At 41.7% G+C, this 19,427-nt stretch overlaps 1 protein-coding gene and 1 long non-coding RNA gene across 2 annotated transcripts; one reads left to right on the top strand and one right to left on the bottom strand.

The window, feature by feature from the left end:
- Window positions 1-56: 56 nt before the first annotated feature.
- lck (LCK proto-oncogene, Src family tyrosine kinase) lies at window positions 57-14,868 on the bottom strand. Its single transcript, XM_029730425.1, has 12 exons — window positions 14,583-14,868; window positions 11,623-11,732; window positions 10,446-10,506; window positions 10,244-10,334; window positions 9,940-10,041; window positions 9,509-9,762; window positions 9,141-9,293; window positions 7,559-7,738; window positions 3,690-3,766; window positions 1,233-1,386; window positions 925-1,056; window positions 57-772 (listed from the first exon to the last, which is right to left on the bottom strand). Exons 2-12 carry the CDS (start codon window positions 11,725-11,727, stop codon window positions 567-569), a joined length of 1,515 nt encoding a protein of 504 aa, XP_029586285.1. The 5' UTR covers window positions 11,728-11,732; window positions 14,583-14,868; the 3' UTR covers window positions 57-566.
- Window positions 4,580-6,128, top strand: LOC115172728 (uncharacterized). Its single transcript, XR_003871477.1, has 3 exons — window positions 4,580-4,697; window positions 4,806-4,841; window positions 5,844-6,128. It is a non-coding gene; the product is annotated as an uncharacterized LOC115172728 (long non-coding RNA).
- Window positions 14,869-19,427: the final 4,559 nt, after the last annotated feature.

Here is a 19,427-nt window from a genome sequence, read left to right as displayed (position 1 = left end):
AAGGACGGTTTGGATTTCAGGTAGGGATCTTAAAAATAAAACACTTATTGCTCATGTTTACATTCCTTTTTATGTTTTACTTTACTTTTTATTTAATGAGCATCATTGACCTTTCATATGAATTTTTGTCAATGGCATTAACAGGTAAATTAACAGAGTAGGCCTAACATGTGTGCTTTTGTAAGATACATCATGTCATCTTCCATTTATAGTCTTCAAACGCATAGCAAAATATACAAATAGATTATAGCAATATCAAAACAGTACAAAATGGAACAAATAACATGAAATGTCAAAGAAATTGGAGGATACAGAAGTACTGTGGTATCTTCCTTGAGCCTTCAAAAATGTTACACTATATATGCTTTCGTTGCATCCTTCTTCAAAGTATTAGGTGTTTATCTGTCTGTCTACAGAGCCTAACATTACAAAGTGTGTTTTGAAAGGAGATCCGGCAAGGTTCTCAGACAGACAGTATCAAAAGCATATTAACTGGGATTATATCTCTGTTTTAACAGTTGGAGTTAATGTCTGTCATGACCTCTCCTATCCCATGTCTGTATGCCTTAGCAAGGCTGTTCTTGGTACTGCCCCTCTGTTGCTGTGAAGAAGTCCTCCAGAACGCTCCTCAGATACTCAAAGGTTGGCCGGTTCTCTGGGCTCTCATTCCAGCACAGTTTCATAATGTTGTACAGACCTTCAGGGCAGTCCTCTGATCGGGGCATCCGGTAGCCGCGCTCCAGGTTCTGGATCACCTCTGGGTTACTCATGCCTGACAGTGGGAGAAGACAAGAGATGGGGATGCAGTCTGGCTGATTATATGGGAAAAGTGTTGTATTTTGGTGAACAAAATATGTGATTTTTGAGTATTACTGTATACAGGTGCTATTTGGAGAATGGTGTGGAGTATCCTCAGTCAAATACCTGGATATGGGATACGACCATACGTCACTATCTCTGTCAAGAGGATCCCAAAAGACCACACATCTGACTTGATGGAAAAGGTTCCGTAGTTTATAGCTTCAGGTGCTGTCCATTTAATGGGGAATTTGGCACCTGAAAAGTGAAATAGGTTTACTTTATGATTATGTTCATTTCAATAGCACCCAATGCATTCTACATGAACACTTGGTGGGGCTATAGTACAGAGAGAGTTCCTGGCAAAGAAGAAAGCACTCAGAACATTCAAGCACATCCATTTTTATAGTGTAAACTAAGGAATGTCCTTCTACCCTCTCTGGCTGTGTATTCGTTGTCCTCAATGAGTCTTGCGAGTCCAAAGTCAGCAATCTTACAGATGAGCTCATCAGACACCAGGATGTTTGCTGCTCGTAGGTCCCGATGGATGTAGTTCTTCTCTTCAATGTAGGCCATTCCCTCAGCCACCTGCAGTAGGCAGTACAACATAAGGAAGGATTTATTTATTTATTTTTTCAACTTTATTAAACCAGGTAGGCTAGATGAAAACAAGTTCTCATTTACAACTGCGACCTGGCCAAGATAAAGCAAAGCAGTGCGACACAAACAACGACACAGAGTTACACATGGAATAACAAACATACAGTCAGTAATACAATAGAAAAAGTTTATATACATTGTGTGCAAATGAGGTAGGATAAGGGAGGTAAGGCAATGAATAGGCCGTAGTGGCTAAATAATTACAATATAGAAATTAAACACTGGAGTGATAAATGTGCAGAAGTTGAATGTGCAAGTAGAGATACTGGGGTGCAAGGAGCAAAATAAAAAAATAAAATAACAGTATGGGGATGAGGTAGTTGGATGGGCTATTTACAGATGGGCTATTTACAGATGGGCTATGTACAGGTGCAGTGATCTGTGAGCTGCTCTGACAGCTGGTGCTTAAAGCTAATGAGGGAGATATGAATCTCCAGCTTCAGTGATTTTTGCAGTGCGTTCCAGTCATTGGCAGCAGAGAACTGTAAGGAAAGGTGGCCAAAAGAGGAATTGGCTTTGGGGGTGACCAGTGAAATATACCTGCTGGAGCGCGTGCTACGGGTGGGTGCTGCTATGGTGACCAGTGAGCTGAGATAAGGCAGGGCTTTACCTAGCAAAGACTTATGAATACACTCTGTGTGTGTGTGTGTGCGCGTGCGAGTGCGCACACACGCGTGTTTGTGTGTATTAGAGACAGACAGGGCAGAGGAAGATTCCTGTGACAGGGAGGTTCCCACTTTCCCAGGTCAAATCTCTGTTCCTCACCTCGGTGCTCCACTCAGTTTTCACAGGCAGGTTATAATTGTGGCTGATCTAATCATATTTGTCTTTTCCCTAAATTAATTTTTAATAAAGGTAAAACCATAACATTTCCTGTGTGAGAAAAATGAGTATGATTATGAAACATATGATGGTAAGAGTGTGCAAGTTTTCTGTGGTAGCAATGAGTGTGTTCTCACCGCCCCCTTCATGTACGTGTGTGTGTGTGTGTGTGTGTGTGTGTGTGTGTGTGTGTGTGTGTTTAGGCAGAAATTGGTGCATATTTCAGACGTAATAGGCGTCATGGGGCCCGAGGTCCTTGGGAGAAAACCGAGAGGTGCGTGTGTTGTATGAACTTGACCTCATCATCATGCCCAAAAATGTCTAAATCTTCACTCACTAGCTCTAGGGTTCATGTTGTTTCACTGTCTTTCACGTCACACAAAAAACACAGTATAACACAAAGTCTTCATCTTCAAGAAGCCCCGACCCTAACCTGGCAGTAACCCTAACCCTAGCCCTAACTATCTTAGATGCCCCTCTGCCCTCACTTTCAGTTGATGTGAAGATCTTCTGGCTGTAAACAGGCAGCCCTGCTCTCAATAGCACGATACAATAGACAGAGTTTCCACTGTTGGGCCAGAGTCATTTCTTACAGGACTCACTACGTGCTCACAGCAACGTATGATGCTGAATGCCATCAGTGTTCTAGCCATTGCTCAGGAACGTTGTCTTTTTCCATAATACCTTCCATAGAGTCGGCTCTTCCTCTGCAACAGGCGGCTTTGAGAGTACTCTGAGCTTGGCTAGTTGACATCCCTGTAACCCCATTACACCTCCATGTGGCTGAACCCTGAAGAAGGCACAGTGATGCCGAAACGTTGGTAAATACCCATTCAATTGCTGGGAGGTTATACATGGAGTGTGAGACTTTCTTTATTTTGATAGTTTCTAGTTTATTCGCCGTTAGTCAGCACCTCCACACAAACTATTATTCTGGGTGTGCGCCAGCTCGTGTTTTTTAATATAATTGAACCATAACATTACGTTAGTGTAGCCCAATTAAATTAGATGTTGGTGTAAGCAGATGTTCTCCCATCTTTGGCCCAATATTTGACCGTCAAACTATTCATAAGTAATTTGTCCTTATACGAGAGGCTCAAACAGCAATAGAACTGCTTTCTTGATCTTATGAAGTTCAAGAGGTGAGTAACACAGTGGTGGTGACACAGTTAGATTTGTGTCAAGGTGTCTAGACTTATGGTGTTATTGTTAATAAACCTCACACAGGGGTCTCCATTGTTACAGTGAGATTAGTGTAAGCCTCATAATAGCAAGGGCTGTTTCCTGTCGACGAGGATCATACAGAGAGAATAGAAAATGAAAGAGCGAATGGAGGGGATAGTGAGACAGAGTTTGGGAGACAGTGTATAGAGAGCTATTGAGATTGAAGTAAAGTGCAGGGGACTTGCCTGAGACGCCATATCTATGAGGGTGTTGATGGGTATTCTGGATCCCTCGGACGTCTTGAGAAAATCTACAAGAGCGCCTGTAATAAAGTGTGATCAAGTAATTAAAATGACATATGGGTCTTTCTATAAACTAGGGTACCAGTGAATATTTCCTACACTGGACAACTTGTTACAGCTGTTGATAAGTCATTGATAATAATCAGCAAATGTTTTTCTTCATGACATTACATTAAGATATAAGGGGATCATAGCTATAGTCAATACAATTCAAGAGTTGATTTAAAACCTGTTTAACCCTTTATCATGGTTGGTGTCTTCAAGGATTTGTCCAAAATCCTTGCATTTATGGCAGTGTAAGTTGTCGTTATACATATATTAAGCATTAATCAGTTAAATTATACATTTAACTTGAACCGTGTAAGAATCATGGATCTAGCTGTTGGACAGTTTGTTGTATAGAGATATCAGAAATGCAGTGTAACTACATAACATTTAGTGTCTCCTTATGGTATGGCATGAAAACAGTTTTCATGGGCACACAAATCCAAAATAATGTAGGCATTGCAAAATCGAGTGCATCTAACCAAAAAAGCCACCTTACCTTGATACTTAAAACCTAAATCGATACTGTCATTAATGTGGTTCTTCAGTAATTTTGCATAATACTTGTTGAATGCCATTTGGTTAGTTAAGCTGTGATATTTTCACACTTAACATTTTAACATTTCACATTTTAGTCATTTAGCAGACGCTCTTATCCAGAGCGACTTACAGTAGTGAATGCTTACATATCATACATTTTTTTCTCCGTACTGGTCCACCTGGTCCCCCGTGGGAAACGAACCCACAACCCTGGCGTTGCAAACACCATGCTCTACCAACTGAGCCACACCGGACCCGTGTGGATCATCTGATCCAGGAAGGAATTTTCCGATTGACAGTCAAGTGACGAACAACTGTTGTGATAGGGCAAGTGATGCAACAACAGCCCAAGTGATGGAAAAAAAGGTGTTTGTGAGGAATGTCCAGAATATATGTTGTGCCTGGATACACATTGAATCTAATATCCCTAGAGAACTGATGCTGATCATCTGTTGTTGTCTGTTTCATTTACAGCAGGGTCTCGTTAGGTTTAACAGAGAAATCATCAAGGTAAGGAGTTCATGTTTTCTTATGTTTTGGTACCTCGGGTTTGGACACCGAGTCTACTGTGCACAATTGTATAGGACAGACTATTGAGCAACACCCAACGCTATTCCTATGAATTATTCTGGATATAATGACAACAAATTACCCAGTCTAGTGGGCTTATTCATAATATGATCTATTAATGAAATAACATGATAAATACATTTTGTTTTCCATGTTACACCTGCAATTTTAAACAATACAAGGGGCTTGAATTAGACTATTGAACATGAATTTGTACTGGAATAGGCCAACCCTTGAAAATCAGACATTTCCTTGGTGCTTGAAAAGTTATTGTAATTATTGTAGCCAATTTATAAGTTCTCCTGCTCCCTTTATAATTACCCGTGATTACATTTTTGATCAGTTTTTGTGAGCGATGTGGCCACTTTCGTTTGTTTCCCGTCACTTCATTTAAAGGGTGTTGCACTACTCTGTTGCGGTAAAACCAAGTGTGGTTATTATGAGGACGACACCTAATGTTGGTTTCAAGTTGGCGTCCAATACAAATCCATCCACTAAAAAAATTACCCGTTTTTTGGTCACTGTCATTATAAAAAGTGATGATGAGATTCAAATGTTGAGATGAATGCTACCGCTATTCATGGGTTTATTATGTGTCTCTGTGTCGGCCACATAGGCTACAGAAAAATCAGCATGCATGCATTCAATCTATTTAGTCAGGCAATGTCCACGTTATTCTCACATATTTTAGAATGTAATAAACATTTTATCAATGAATTGGCAAGACCTAAAAAAATGTAGGTGGAATTATTATAAGATACAGATAATGTTATCTCAAACTATGTTCAGTGAAATTCCTTGTGGGAAAGATCAATGACACTCAACACTGCCATTCAAACTACATTTAGATGTCTCAGACATAGATTTTTAAATTAGAAAATTAACATTCACGGGAAGTTCGTTCACCTTCAGTCAATGTGATGCATGGCTTCTATTTGACAGGCCATGGCTCCTCCATCTCTATGTTGTGTTTGATTAGAACAGAACGATGCCACAGGACCTCAGCCAGCCAAGGCTAGCAGCAGGAATTGCCTTAAGAAAAGAGGAATGACTGTTCCAGGAAAGAAAGGCAACAGGCTTCTGTGCTTCATTCCAGAAGGACTCCTTTGATGTATGTGCGCCAAGGTCGCGGTGGAAGCCAAGGTCACGGTATAAACCAAGGTTGCAGGGGATGTTAAGGGTGCCACGCCTGTAATTTTCCGGTTGTATCTTCAGTGATAAAAAAAAGGACAAATTGAGAGGATGGGAACATCAAGCCGTCCTTTCTAGTGACAACAGAGGCAACAATTGTATCTGTGAACACGTGAATCACATACAAAGAGACAGCTTATAGAGGACTATACAAAGGCCCGACATTCACTAGCTCGGAGCACTTACATACTGAAGATGTTGATGCACCAGTGACAGTGTCTTCCAATGTGCTTTGTTATTGTCTATCGCAATGTAAGGACTTCAAAAAGGCAACAACAAACTTTGAGGGTGTAACCGATGTGAAATGACTAGCTAGTTAGCGGTGGTGCGCGCTAATAGCGTTTCAATCGGTGACGTCACTCGCACTGAGACCTGAAGTAGTTGTTCCCCTTGCTCTGCAAGGGCCGTGGCTTTTGTGGCGCGATGGGTAATGATGCTTCGTTGGTGTCAGTTGTTGATGTGTGCAGAGGGTCCCTGGTTCAAGCCCAGGTTGGGGCGAGGAGAGGGACGGAAGCTAAACTGTTACATTGATGCTGTTGACCCAGATCACTGGTTGCTGCGGAAAAGGATGAGGTCAAAAGGGGGGTGAGTGTAACCGATGTGAAATGGCTAGCTAGTTAGCAGTGGTGCGCGCTAATAGCGTTTCAATCGGTGACGTCACTCGCTCTGAGACATGAAGTGTTTGTTCCCCTTGCTCTGCAAGGGCTGCGGCTATGGTGGCGCGATGGGTAACGATGCTTCGAGGGTGACTGTTGTCTGTGTGCAGAGGGCCCCTGGTTTGAGCCCAGGTAGGGGTGAGGAGAGGGACGGAAGCTAAACTGTTACAAGGGCAATGTGAAAACATGCAGGGGATATACTAACAGTAGTCAGAGGTTAAGACAGAGGCTACTGGAGAGAACATATTGTTGTTATTCTATGAAGTTACGTTTTCAGTCTGTGCAGTGCACCTGTAACCATGGTGACATTTTTGTTGGTCTGGGTTTGCTACCCTTTTACAGGCAGCCTCTCTCTTTGTTGTGTGAGGAGAGAAAGAGAGTAGTCACTGGACAGTGGCTGAAAGGCCTCGTCTGACTGGGGGATTATGGGGTCTGGGGGGGTGGTCTGTGTACTGACACTGGAATGGAGCCACGCGCCCATGGGGGTCGACACAGGCCCCATCACTGAACAATGAGACGGTGAATCACCACTCTCCTATTTGACATCACTCTTTTCCAGTCAGAACAGACTTCCGTTTGGTGTGTAGACATCAGAGGCCCCGGCTGGTCAGGGAAAACAGAGTTAAAGTTCACGTTTGTTGATTTGATTATTTTAGTTAACGCAAGTGCCTCAGGTTCACCAAAATAGAAGAACAGAACTGAATAGAATAGAGTCAAGGTTACCTATTGTATAGGGAGTTAGTCTTACCCTGAAAGATGAGCATTGACCATTAGCCTAATAACAATGTAATCCTAGACAGTGACACCCACCGTTCTCCATGAACTCTGTGATGATGTAGATGGGCTCCTGGGTTACCACGGCGAAGAGGCGCACCAGGCGCGGGTGCTGCAGCTCCTTCATCAGGTTGGCCTCGGCCAGGAAGGCAGCCACGGACATGGTGCCCACCTTCAGGTTCTTAATGGCCACCCGTCTGTGGTTGTTGTACAGACCTGCAGCATAGAGGAAGGCCATTGGTGATACAGTAAATAAATATACAGTATATAGTAATACTACTATCACACTACAGTGTTATTATTCAGTAGTGTAGTATACGATGTGTAGGCCTATGACAGTGTCACTTGAGGACATGCAAGTTCACTCTCGGTCACTCTCAACTAGCTGAGTTGTATAACCTAAGCTGTAATGGTGAGAATCAACTTGTTTTGTTATTGAAAGCATTCTTCTCAACATTTTATCTAAAACAAAAATGGTGATGAACTTTTTTCCAATCTGACATGCATGGATAAACATTTAATGTGGAACAACAATCACCCCAACGATGTGGGTGTATTCAGTTGCTGCTGTTCGGATGAGGAAAGGAAAAACTAATATGTTGCCAAGATCGCATGCAGGAGGAAGTTGTTAATACAAAGTTCCATGGCAGGCTATTTTGAGCTCTGATACAGGGGGTTGTTTTGAATGTAGCATTGTGTTCACACACATGAAGATGGACGATAGGGAAATCTCCCCCTCCACTGGAAAAATAGCGTGGAGGGTTTAGATTACATTAAAATATATTCTCACCATCAAGACATTGAAGTTTCTTGTGTAATGTTTGACTTTAGGGTCACAATGGGAGGCGATAGTAAATATTGTAATATAGACATACATGTATGAACTAATATAGACATGTGAAGAGCTTCAGAGAGACTTAGCTACAGACTCTGGATTTTGACTAGATCTTCAACCTAGAATGCTCACTGTCTCTTGCATAATCCAACTGATACCTGACATCAATCCCAAGAGACTTTATACCAGCTCAAACAAGCCGTGCAGTCATGGCAGTATTTAGGAAATTACACACAATGCAGAACTAAAGCCTAAACTAAAGCTGCTCTGGCAGACACAGAGTGACAGGCCCAAAGCCAGATTGAGCAACTGGTTGCTTTATATCTAGGGCATCTATGTAAACCAACACACTCATTTGTATTCTGAAAATGTCCACTGTGGTTGTAGGTTGTATATAGCCTGAACAGTGGTGGAAAAAGTACCCAACTGTCATATTTGAGTAAAAGTAAAAATACCTTAATAAAAGAGGACTAGTAAAAGTCACCCAGTAAAATACTACTTGAGTAAAAGTATAAAAGTATTTGGTTTAAAATATACTTTCCTGTTTTTTAAATTTATGGAAAGCCAGGGGCACACTCCAATATTCAGACATAATTTACAAACGAAGCATGCGTGTTTAGTGAGTCTGCCAGATCAGAGGCAGTATGGATGACCAGGGATGTTCTGTTGATATGTGTGTGAATTTGACTATTCCTGTCCTGCTAAGCATTCAAAATGTAACGAGTACCTTTGGGTGTCAAGGAAAATGTATGGAGTAAAAAGTACAATATTTCCTTTACTCACCCATCCAGACTTCCCCAAACTGCCCGGCCCCGAGCCGGCGCTCCATCTTGAGGGACTCTCGGGGGATCTCCCATTCGTCCTGCCACCAGGGTTTCTGGGGCACACGGGACTGGCAGGGCTTCATCAACCGGGTGCACAGGCCATCCGCCTCACCTGCAGACACATACAACACAAGCAGAGTCAAAGGTCAAACAATGCCACCTTATACAGTTCACATTTTAAAACAGACGAGTATGTGCACTATTGATGGTATGGTAATGGTTTTTGGTACCAAAGCTATATGTATTGTTTGGCTGATGTATATTATTGTGTTCTGACTGGAGGCATCGCTCCAGGAGTTCAGACAGGATGTGAGTCATAGCACGTACGTGAGTGATGCTGGACCAGCTCTTTCAGGGAGTTGAAGGATATCTTTGTGGTGATGTAGAAACCACCAGTATCCAAGTTGCGGATTCGGTAGTGCTTGACCGTGTCTCCCGTGTTCGGATCAAATTCCCTGACAGACAAGGAGAAGGAGCCTTTGGTGGTCTCACTCTCTCTGACCATGAAGGAGCCCTGTGTGTTACCCGGAGCTAGCAGGAGCCTCATGGCATCGTTTCTGGAGAGGTTCTTGAAAAACCATCTGAAACACAAGAAACAGGCGTAGAACTTCAAACAAAACCACATCCCTTTCCCTTAACGGGTGTTGACTGTTGTGTATGGGGAGATGGTGTTGGGGTTGAGTTAGACGCTGTTGGGTGATGTATGTTCTTCCTACGTGACTTGAAATACAGTTATTTGACTTTCTGAATTGACTTACGTCTCCATCTCCATGGAGTTCAGGGGGGCCACAAAGTTGTATGGGATGAAGCCCTTCTGGCCTGTGATGAGCGACTCTGCCATGAACCACTCCGGGTCGTCCCTAGACAGCACACACAACAACAACACTTACATGTAGTGTAGCTGTTCTAACTAACACACACTATCTCACTATATCATACTTTCCAAGCCTTGGCAATGTGTCATGCTTTGTCAAACAACTACACACTTTTGCATACCTACACAAATATACCACATCCTCTAAAAAGTAAATGGCATCATCACACATCCTCCCCTATTCTTACTTATTGAGGATCTTCAGCTTGTCTCCCTTCTCAAATCCCAGGTCATCACTGTGGTTGGGTTCATAGCTGTATATGGCAACCACCAGGTTATCTGCACAACACAACACCCGCATGGGTTAGGAAAACATAAACCGTAATGATCAGATTTGACCCACAAGAAGATGGCACATATTTACCCACATATTCATGTATAAGAACATACCTGGTAGAGGGGAAGAGGGAGGCGTGAGATGAGAGGGGTATGGGATCAGTTGATCTATGTACTGATAAGAGCAAAGCAGGTTAAGGTTCAGTAAAATAACCTAGGTTTCCACTTGAGAATTCAAAGATTGTCATTCAGTGTACTAACAATATGGAAGTTCAAGTTGTTATTTGCATGAGAACAGTAACACTTACAATTTAATTGACGGTAGAAAACAATTTCACCTTAACCAGATTAAGATTAAATTTCATTTAACAGGTTTTACGTAATGTTTACTTTGTGCCAACAAACTGACCCACCACAAAATGGCATTCACATGTGCTCTTCTCCTGTATTTGTAATCTACAGTGCCTTCAGAAAGTATTCACACCGCTTGACTTTTTCCACATTTTGTTGTGTTACAAAGTGGGATTAAAATGGATTTAATTGTAATTTTTTGGTCAATGATCTACACAAAATACTCTGTAATGTCGAAGTGGAAGAAAAATGTGAACATTTGTAAAGAATTCATAAAACATAAAACACTAACATATCTTGATTAGATAAGTATTCAACCCCCTGAGTCCATACATGCTAGAATCACCTTTGGCAGCGATTACAGCTGTAAGTCTTTCTGGGCAAGACCTTTCTATACCTGGATTGTGCAACATTTGCCCATTATTCTTTTCAAAATTCTTCATGCGCTGTCAGATTGGTTGTTCATCATTACTAGACAAACATTTTCAGGTTTTGCCAAAGATTTTAAAGTAGATTTAAGTCAAAACTGTTACTCGGACACTCAGGAACATTCACTGTCTTCTTGGTAAGCAACTCCAGTGTAGATTTGGCCTTGTGTTTAAGGTTATTTTCCTGCTGAAAGGTGAATTAATCTCCCAGTGTCTGGAAGAAAGCAGACTGAACCAGGGTTTCCTCAAGGATTTTGCCTGTGCTTATCTCCATCCTGTTAATTTTTATCCTGAAAAACTCCCCAGTACTTAACGATTACAAGCATACCCATAACGTGATGCAGCCACCACTCTGCTTGAAAATATGGAAAGTGGTACTTAGTAACATGTTGTATTGGATTTGCCCCAAACATAACACTTTGTATTCGGGACAAAAAGTGAATTCTTTTGGCACATTTCTTTCAGTTACCCAGCCACGTCCAGACGCTATGCCGCCGTCGAAACACACTCACCAGTTTAGCTGACTTGGGGGGAATCGGGCAATTGCAGTGGTCACACACTTCGTCTAGGTTCTCTATCCAGTCATCATCATAATCTGAACTATAGTTGCATCCCATTTTACCTGAAACATGGTCAAGAGTTTCTGTCAATTTACATCACCACATAATAGAAGAGATTGATTGACAAAGTATAATAACAATTTTCGAGTACTTGAGTTAAACAATATAGTTACTTAGTGCCTCATACTTAGACTTGGTTCCCAAGAGACTTAGTGAACTAGATAGCTGTAGCTTATTATATTACCCTCTTAAAAAGTAAAGAGCTGTTCAACTTCAGATCCCTTCGAATTTCAAATAAATCAAATGAAGTGTACATAAACAAACTCTTTAATAAGAAAAACGTTTTGCCCAGAATGTATTTTATGTTAACATTCATGTAAACATCTAATATCCCTTAAGTCCCCAGCCCTGGACAAACAACTCAGGATGTCCTGAGATGACTAAATCAGCAGAGTGAAAAAATTAAGTAATAATCTTTGCCAGACCAAAAGGTGAAATGGATCAAGAGGTATTAAACATACATTCTTGTTTCTGTGTAGCTTCACATCAATACACAACAACCAGAGTGTATCAGGATTTAAAAAAATCCCCCATCGCAATTTCAAATACTACAACACATTGGCATGTACGCCTTCAGTAAACTGTATATAGGCCTCGTCCAATAGTAATGTGATGAGGAACTGCATGGGACTGAGAACTGATCCATATACTGTGTAGTTTGCTGGGATATGACAGACTTAAGATGCTGACAGATGCAATGAAAAGATTTGCCAATAATATACACTATACTGTATATACAAAAGTATGTCAACACCCCTTCAAATTACTGGATTCGGCTATTTCAGCCACACCTGTTGCTGACAGGTTTATAAAATCAAGCTCACAAACATGCAATCTCCATAGACAAACATAGTAGAATGGCCTTACCGAAGAGCTCAGTGACTTTCAACGTGGCACCGTCATAGGATGCCACCTTTCCAACAAGTCAGTTTGTCAAATTTCTGCCCTGCTAGAGCTGCCCCGGTCAACTGTAAGTGCTGTTCTTGTGAAGTGGAAACATCTAGGAGCAACAACGACTGAGCCGCGAAGCGGTTGGCCAAACAAGCTGACAGAACAGGATCGCTGAAGCACGTAGAGCATAAAAATTGTCTGTCCTCAGTGGAACACTCACTACCGAGTTTCAAACTGCCTCTGGAAGCAATGTCAGCACAAGAACTGTTCGTCGGGAGCTTCATGAAATGGCTTTCCATGGCCTGCACAGAACCCTGATCTTAACCCCATCGAACACCTTTGGGGTGAATTGGAACGCCGACTGCGAGCCAGACCTAATCGCCCAACATCAGTGTCCGACCTTACTAATTCTCTTGTGGTTGAATGGAAGCAAGTCCCTGCAGCAATGTTCCAACATCTAGTGAAAAGCCTTCCCAGAAGAGTGGAGGCTATTATAGCAGCAATGGGGGGACCAACTCCATATTAATGCTCATGAATTTGGAATGAGATGTTTGACGAGCAGATGTCCACATACTTTTGATCATGTAGTGTAATTTAATGAGACCTTTTTTGTTGAGACGCCAAATTACTAAATCTTTCACAAGGTACATTTCGTGTTATAATTATTTTACTTCATTTCGGAATGAATCATAGTTTGGATACTTTGATAGAAAATGTGATTATATGTAAAATCGTACTAATCCAGTGTTAAACCATGTGTGGCGCGCTCTCAGTGCGGATGGAGTGCTCTGCCCCTCAGCAGTACAGTATGACCCTGTGCTCTCAGGCCCGTTCTACACTCCTATCCCATTGGTCGGCTCATGTAACGGGGTCAGTGGGCTAGTTGGAGTCGCCGCCTGTCCCAAGGGCACAAATCCGTGAGAAAATCTGACGGGTCGGGAAATGCCTGACCCCGGTAGCAATAGTCTACCCCTACACTGGGATGCTCAGGGACGGAATGGTGGAGGACAAGAGGGATTGTTTTTGGGTGGCATCTCTTCTCTGCTTCTGTCTGGCAGCCTCTTACAGAAATAAATCGAAACAAAGTCAAAATGTTCCATTTGAAGGGATTCCCCTTGGTTTCATATTTTAATCATATTCAGCTGCTGGTGGGCTGCCCTCCTCTCAAGGCCAAAGGCCAGATTGGTTTGTGTGACTCACAGTGCGCTGCCTTTGGTTTGTTGGCTTTATTATCATTATGTTGTGCTGCATTTGTCGAGACATTGTTTTTGATTCTGTCTGTTTCACCTCCACTCTCTGCGATGCTGTGTGGTGTGATGAAGGTCATACTGGAGGTTGGACACTGGTCACACAGAGGTGGAGACTGGACACACTGCTCTTTAGGCTACCTAGTGGTATGACTAACCTGCATTGCTCTTCACAGAGCTGTTTTCATGAATTACATCGACAAGATGGCCTTCCATAAGTACATCAACTGATCTGTCAGACTGCTCTGATAATATGTTGTTGCTTTCATGAAATGATCAAGTTTTACATATGCATATTACAAACTCTATAGCTGTGATGATTTGCTATAAAAATGGATACTAAATCACAAAGTCCTTCTTGGTCACCAGATCCGTCCCTGACAAACAAAAACCCTAAACAATTGTGTGTCAACTTGTTATAAAAGCATAATAACCAGAAGAATTGCGTTCACCAAACCAGATGTTTTAACTTAAGTGACCGGTTTTCCCCTGTTGTTTTGTATGACCTTTTAAGCCAAGCCAAATGTTGTTTTTTTCAGTACAGTTAACATCTTCTCAATATTGAATATAGCCTAAACATTTCTGACTGCTCATTTACTGTAGAAGACAAGTGTATACATTGTTGTACAATCATCCTGATAAATGACGCTTTCAATGGGAGAACACACCAATATAGATGAGTGCATTATATAGCACATCAGGTTAAAGACGTACCTCATGAAACTTCCCCAATGTGCTCTTCAACAGGGTGTCAGCGATTTCACTGGTCTACAGCCAGAGCAGCTTTATCCATGATTTAGATATCTAGTAATCCTATCAAAAACAGCAACTAAAAATATAACACTACTTTTGGAAAGAACATAAGAATCAATAGGATGTTGAGTGAGTTTTTCAGGCAGGGAGTTTTATATTTGAAGATCTCATCACTCACTCATGCATTGCCATCCAAACGTACACTCGCACACCCACACACACAGACACAGACACACACACACACACACACACACACACACACACACACACACACACACACACACACACACACACACAGACACACACATACACATACACACACGTGCACACACACCTCCGTGGAGATATAGCAGCCCAAAGGGCTTCCTGTCGTTGAAAGGTTGAGGGTTGTTCTGCAGTGGCTCTGACAGGTGCTACCCATGCAGCTGTGTGTTACACAGGGAACATTGGGCTCCTCTGTAAATGGGTCAAGACAGTACCTCTCTCCTAGTGTGTGAATACTTGTGAATGCTCTATATTAATTATGACTGAAAACATGATGTATAATGTATAAGTAATATCTATCTAGATCAATAAAAATAAAATATCAAATTACTTTATTCTTGCTATGTAACTACTGTAAAAAAAAGAGAAAAGAAAAGTGGCATGTATGTAAAATGTGTGTATAATTTACATGTAACAACAAAATAAAAAACAGTTAAAAAAAAGAAGTTTATTTTTGTCCTCCGAAGAGGGGGGGGGGGTGGATGGGTCCAATATATATATAAATAAATATATATATGGCCTACCCCGGCCAACCCCTAACCCGGATGACGCTGGGCCAATTGTGTGCCGCCCTATGGAACTCCCAATTACGGCTTGTTGTGATACAGCCTGGAATCAAACTAGGGTCTGTAGTGACCCCGCTAGCACTGAGATGCAGTGCCTTAGATCGCGGCGCCATTCGGGAATTGGGTAAGGTCTTGGTAAAGGAGAATCTCAGGCAGTCGATAGACATTTTGATTCAGATCTTCTGTGTATCGCAATGAGACCGTTATTATGGGAAAATTTGTGTCATCAACATTTAGTTGTAATTGCCAAATGAGTCATTGGTCCCCAGTTCCTCTCTCTGGTCTCACTTCTGTGCCTCTGTGAGGGAACGTTGTCAACGCTGTGGACCACATAGCTCTTTGTTGTAGCGGCAGGCTGCAGCTTTAGACTCTAGAGCATGTACAGAAGTCAGCCCAAACATGTACAGGAAGTGCACTGAAATATGTGCAACTTGACTGCCACAGGTGATTCTCACATATTAAACCACTCAATTGAAGACTTTTTCCATTAATAATAAGCATGAGTGTGTGTCAGAAATTGTATTATGTATCCAGAAAACAATGTTTTATAGTTTTACTTTGTAGAAGGCACAGTGATGCCGAAACATTGGGGTTTTACCCAATACATTACTGGGAGTTTATATACAGTGCATTCGGAAAGTATTCAGACCCCTTGACTTTTTCCAAATTTTATTATGTTGCAGCCTTATCCTAAAATGGATTTTTTTTAAATCCTTCCTCAAACTACACGCAATACCCCATAATGACAAAGCAAAAACTGTTTTTTAGACATTTTTGAAAATATATATAAAATATATATTTACATAAGTATTCATACCCTTTGCTCAGTACTTTGTTGAAGCACCTTTGGTAGCGATTTCAGCCTCGAGTCTTCTTGGGCATGATGTTACAAGCTTGGCACACCTATATATGGGGAGTTTCTCCTATTCTTCTCTGCAGATCCTCTCAAGCTCTGTCAGGTTGGATGGGAAGCTTTGCTGCACAGCTATTGGAAGGTAAACCTTCGCCCCAGTCTGAGGTCCTGAGCGCTATGGAGCAGGTTTTCATCAAGGATCTCTCTGTACTTTGCTCCGTTCATCTTTCTCTCGATCCTGACTACTCTCCCAGTCCCTGCCGCTGAAAAACATCCCTACAGCATGATGCTGCCACCACCATGCTTGACTGTAGGGATGGGGTCACGTTTCCACCAGAGGTGACACTTGGGATTTAGTCCAAAGAGTTCAATCTTGGTTTCATCAGACCAGAGAATATTGATTCTCATGGTCTGAGTCTTTAGGTGCCTTTAGGCAAACTCCAAGCGGGCTGTCATGTTCCTTTTACTGAGGAGTGGCTTCCGTCTGGCCACTCTGCCATAAAGGCCTGATTGGTGGAGTGCTGCAGAGATAGTTGTCCTATTAGAAGGTTCTCCCATCTCCACAGAGGAACTCTAGAGCTCTGTCAGAGTGACCATTGGGTTCTTGGTCACCTCCCTGACCAAAACCCTTCTCCCCCGATTGCTTAGTTTGGCCGGGCGGCCAGCTCTAGCAAGAGTCTTATTTGTTCCAAAACTTCTTCTATTTAAGAATGATGGAGTCCACTGTGTTCTTGGGGACCTTCAATGCTGCACAAATGTTTTGGTACCCTTCCCCAGATCTGTGCCTGGACACAATCCTGTCTCAGAGCTCTACGGACAATTCCTTCAACCTCGTGGTTTGGTTTTTGCTCTGACATGCACTGTCAACTGTGGGACCTTATATAGACAGGTGTGTGCCTTTCCAAATCATGTCCAATCAATTGAATTTACCACAGGTGGACTCCAATCAAGTTGTAGAAACATCTCAAGAATGATCAATAGAAACAGGATGCACTTGAGCTCAATTTCGAGTCTCATAGCAAAGGGACTGAATACTTACGTAAATAAGGTATTTCCATTATCTTGTTTTCTAAAAACCTGTTTTCGCTTTGTCGTTATAGGGTATTGTGTGTAGATTGCTGAGGTCCCCACTTCAGCTGATTTCTGCCATGGACCTTCCCCAGGATTAATATGCAGGGATCCTGCATTTGGAGATCTGGTGTTGAGCTGTGGTTGAGCTGTATACCAAGAAAGAGCTGAAGGTTTTTCCAGCACAAAGGGAGTAGAACACAGTTGAGTTTGAGGGTTGTTTTTCTGTGTGTGGCCACTTCTCATGCTCTTAAAATGTTGGCGGCCAGAGAAGACACGTTTCTGAGGTGAGCAGGACGATAGGAGATGGCGTTACGACGGGATGCTTCCGGGTTGCATGCAAAGTCGGGAGAAGAGGAATATTTTTATTTATTTTGAAATGATTTTTTAAAAATAATTATTGAATATTTGAAACATACAATATACTTGCAGTGAAGCCGCTCAACAACCACATCACATCAGTCATCCAACAGATTCCCATTCAGAGCGACACACAGAAGCATCCAGGGTCAATGCCCTGCTCAAGGGCATGTTGACCGATCTACCACCAGGCCAAAAAAACGTGAACCCGAACCCTCCAAGATCCCCCCACAGTTCCCAATAGCTGTCCCTCAACCATTCGAGAGCCCTCCCACAGTCCCCCCAGGTAGAAAAATAAAAAATGCAATTAATTCCATTCCCCACCCCCAAGAACCCCCCAATGCACCAACAACCAAGAGATTGAACTAAAGAGAAAAAAGGAAAAGACAGAAGAAAACAGCAAATAACAATGCAAAAATACTAAAAATAAATAAATAAATAATACATTTAGAACAAAGGCCATCAAGGACAACTAAAATCATAACAGCAATGCCAACTGTATATGTTTGTGTGCATGTCTGGCACTATTACATGTGTGTTTTTGTATGCGTTTATTTGAATGAGAGTGTGTGTATATGCATGTGTACAAACACCTGCATGGCATCAGCCTCAAGCAAACCGGCATTAGTTGTTAAAACACTGCCACTTAGTGTCATTCAAATGTACTTTTTATTATGTTTTATTTTGTCTTTTTGTATTTATTTTTTGTAACTTTTATCTTTGACTATCATTCTATCTCTCACACAGCAACTCCACTCCCACTTGTCTCCAATTCCACATCCCAACCCTCAGCTTCCCTCAGCCCATCCCATCTATCTGCTGGTCACCCACTTCGGGTTTCTACGCAACACATATCTTTCAACTATGCTGTGATGTTTAACGTACAATTTCAATCTATCTAATCGAATAGAATCCACAGATTGCGAGTTGAAGACAAATACTTTTACTAGAGTATTAGTATATTAGTAATTGACTGACCCGGTCTCTCCAGATCTCCTAACAGTACTATTTCTAGGGTCCATTTTAGATCAATGCTATGCATTTTCAGCCATTCCTGAACCTGAGACCAGAAACTGGCTACCTGAGGGCAATACCAAAATAAATGGACTATTGATTCTGTATCCTCACAACAAAATCTGCAGATCTTCAATGATTTTATGCTACAAATATTCAACATTTTGTTGGTGGCAAGAATTCTATATAATAATTTTAGCTGAAAAGCACGAAGTCTTGAATCTTGCGTTCTTTTATATATCAACTCATACACCCTGTACCATGGAATCTGTACATCAAAAATCTCTTCGCAACTATTTTGCAATCTGTATGGCACAGTTGTCAACATCCTGGTCCTGAAATGAAACTGGTATACTTTCCTATTTATGCTATTTTTATTCCTCCGCCAGTTTTGATCCTTTATATTGGGCAGACAGACCAGTTCCCTACCTCCTCCCACTGCCACCTGCCTCCTCCATTTTTAGGGTAATGCTGTAATCAATTGATTGTACTCTTGGATTGAGCAAACCTTCCTATACAATTCTGATAACTCCATGAAGGACATAACTCTACCATTCAAATTTACAATATAATTTAAGAACAAAATACCCTTTTCAAACATCTTTTCCATAAATAGAAGTATTTTATCAACCAGCACATTTGAGATCAGCCATATTATTTGTTGTACTATTTGTTCTATCT

The sequence above is a fragment of the Salmo trutta genome, chromosome 33, assembly GCF_901001165.1.
Source record: "Salmo trutta chromosome 33, fSalTru1.1, whole genome shotgun sequence".
In the NCBI taxonomy this organism is placed as follows: Eukaryota; Metazoa; Chordata; class Actinopteri; order Salmoniformes; family Salmonidae; genus Salmo; species Salmo trutta.
The sequence above is the reverse complement of the archived record's forward strand: the minus strand, read 5'-3'. Positions and strand labels throughout refer to the sequence as shown.

Excerpts from the sequence above, each read along its gene's own strand:
- lck (XM_029730425.1), bottom strand. The coding sequence starts at position 11,727 with ATGGGATGCAACTATAGTTCAGATTATGATGATGACTGGATAGAGAAC. Across the intron at positions 10,507-11,622 it reads CCCCCAAGTCAGCTAAACTG|TACATAGATCAACTGATCCC; the intron begins GTGAGTGTGTTT and ends TGCTCTTATCAG. Across the intron at positions 1,057-1,232 it reads CGAATACACAGCCAGAGAGG|GTGCCAAATTCCCCATTAAA; the intron begins GTAGAAGGACAT and ends TTCACTTTTCAG.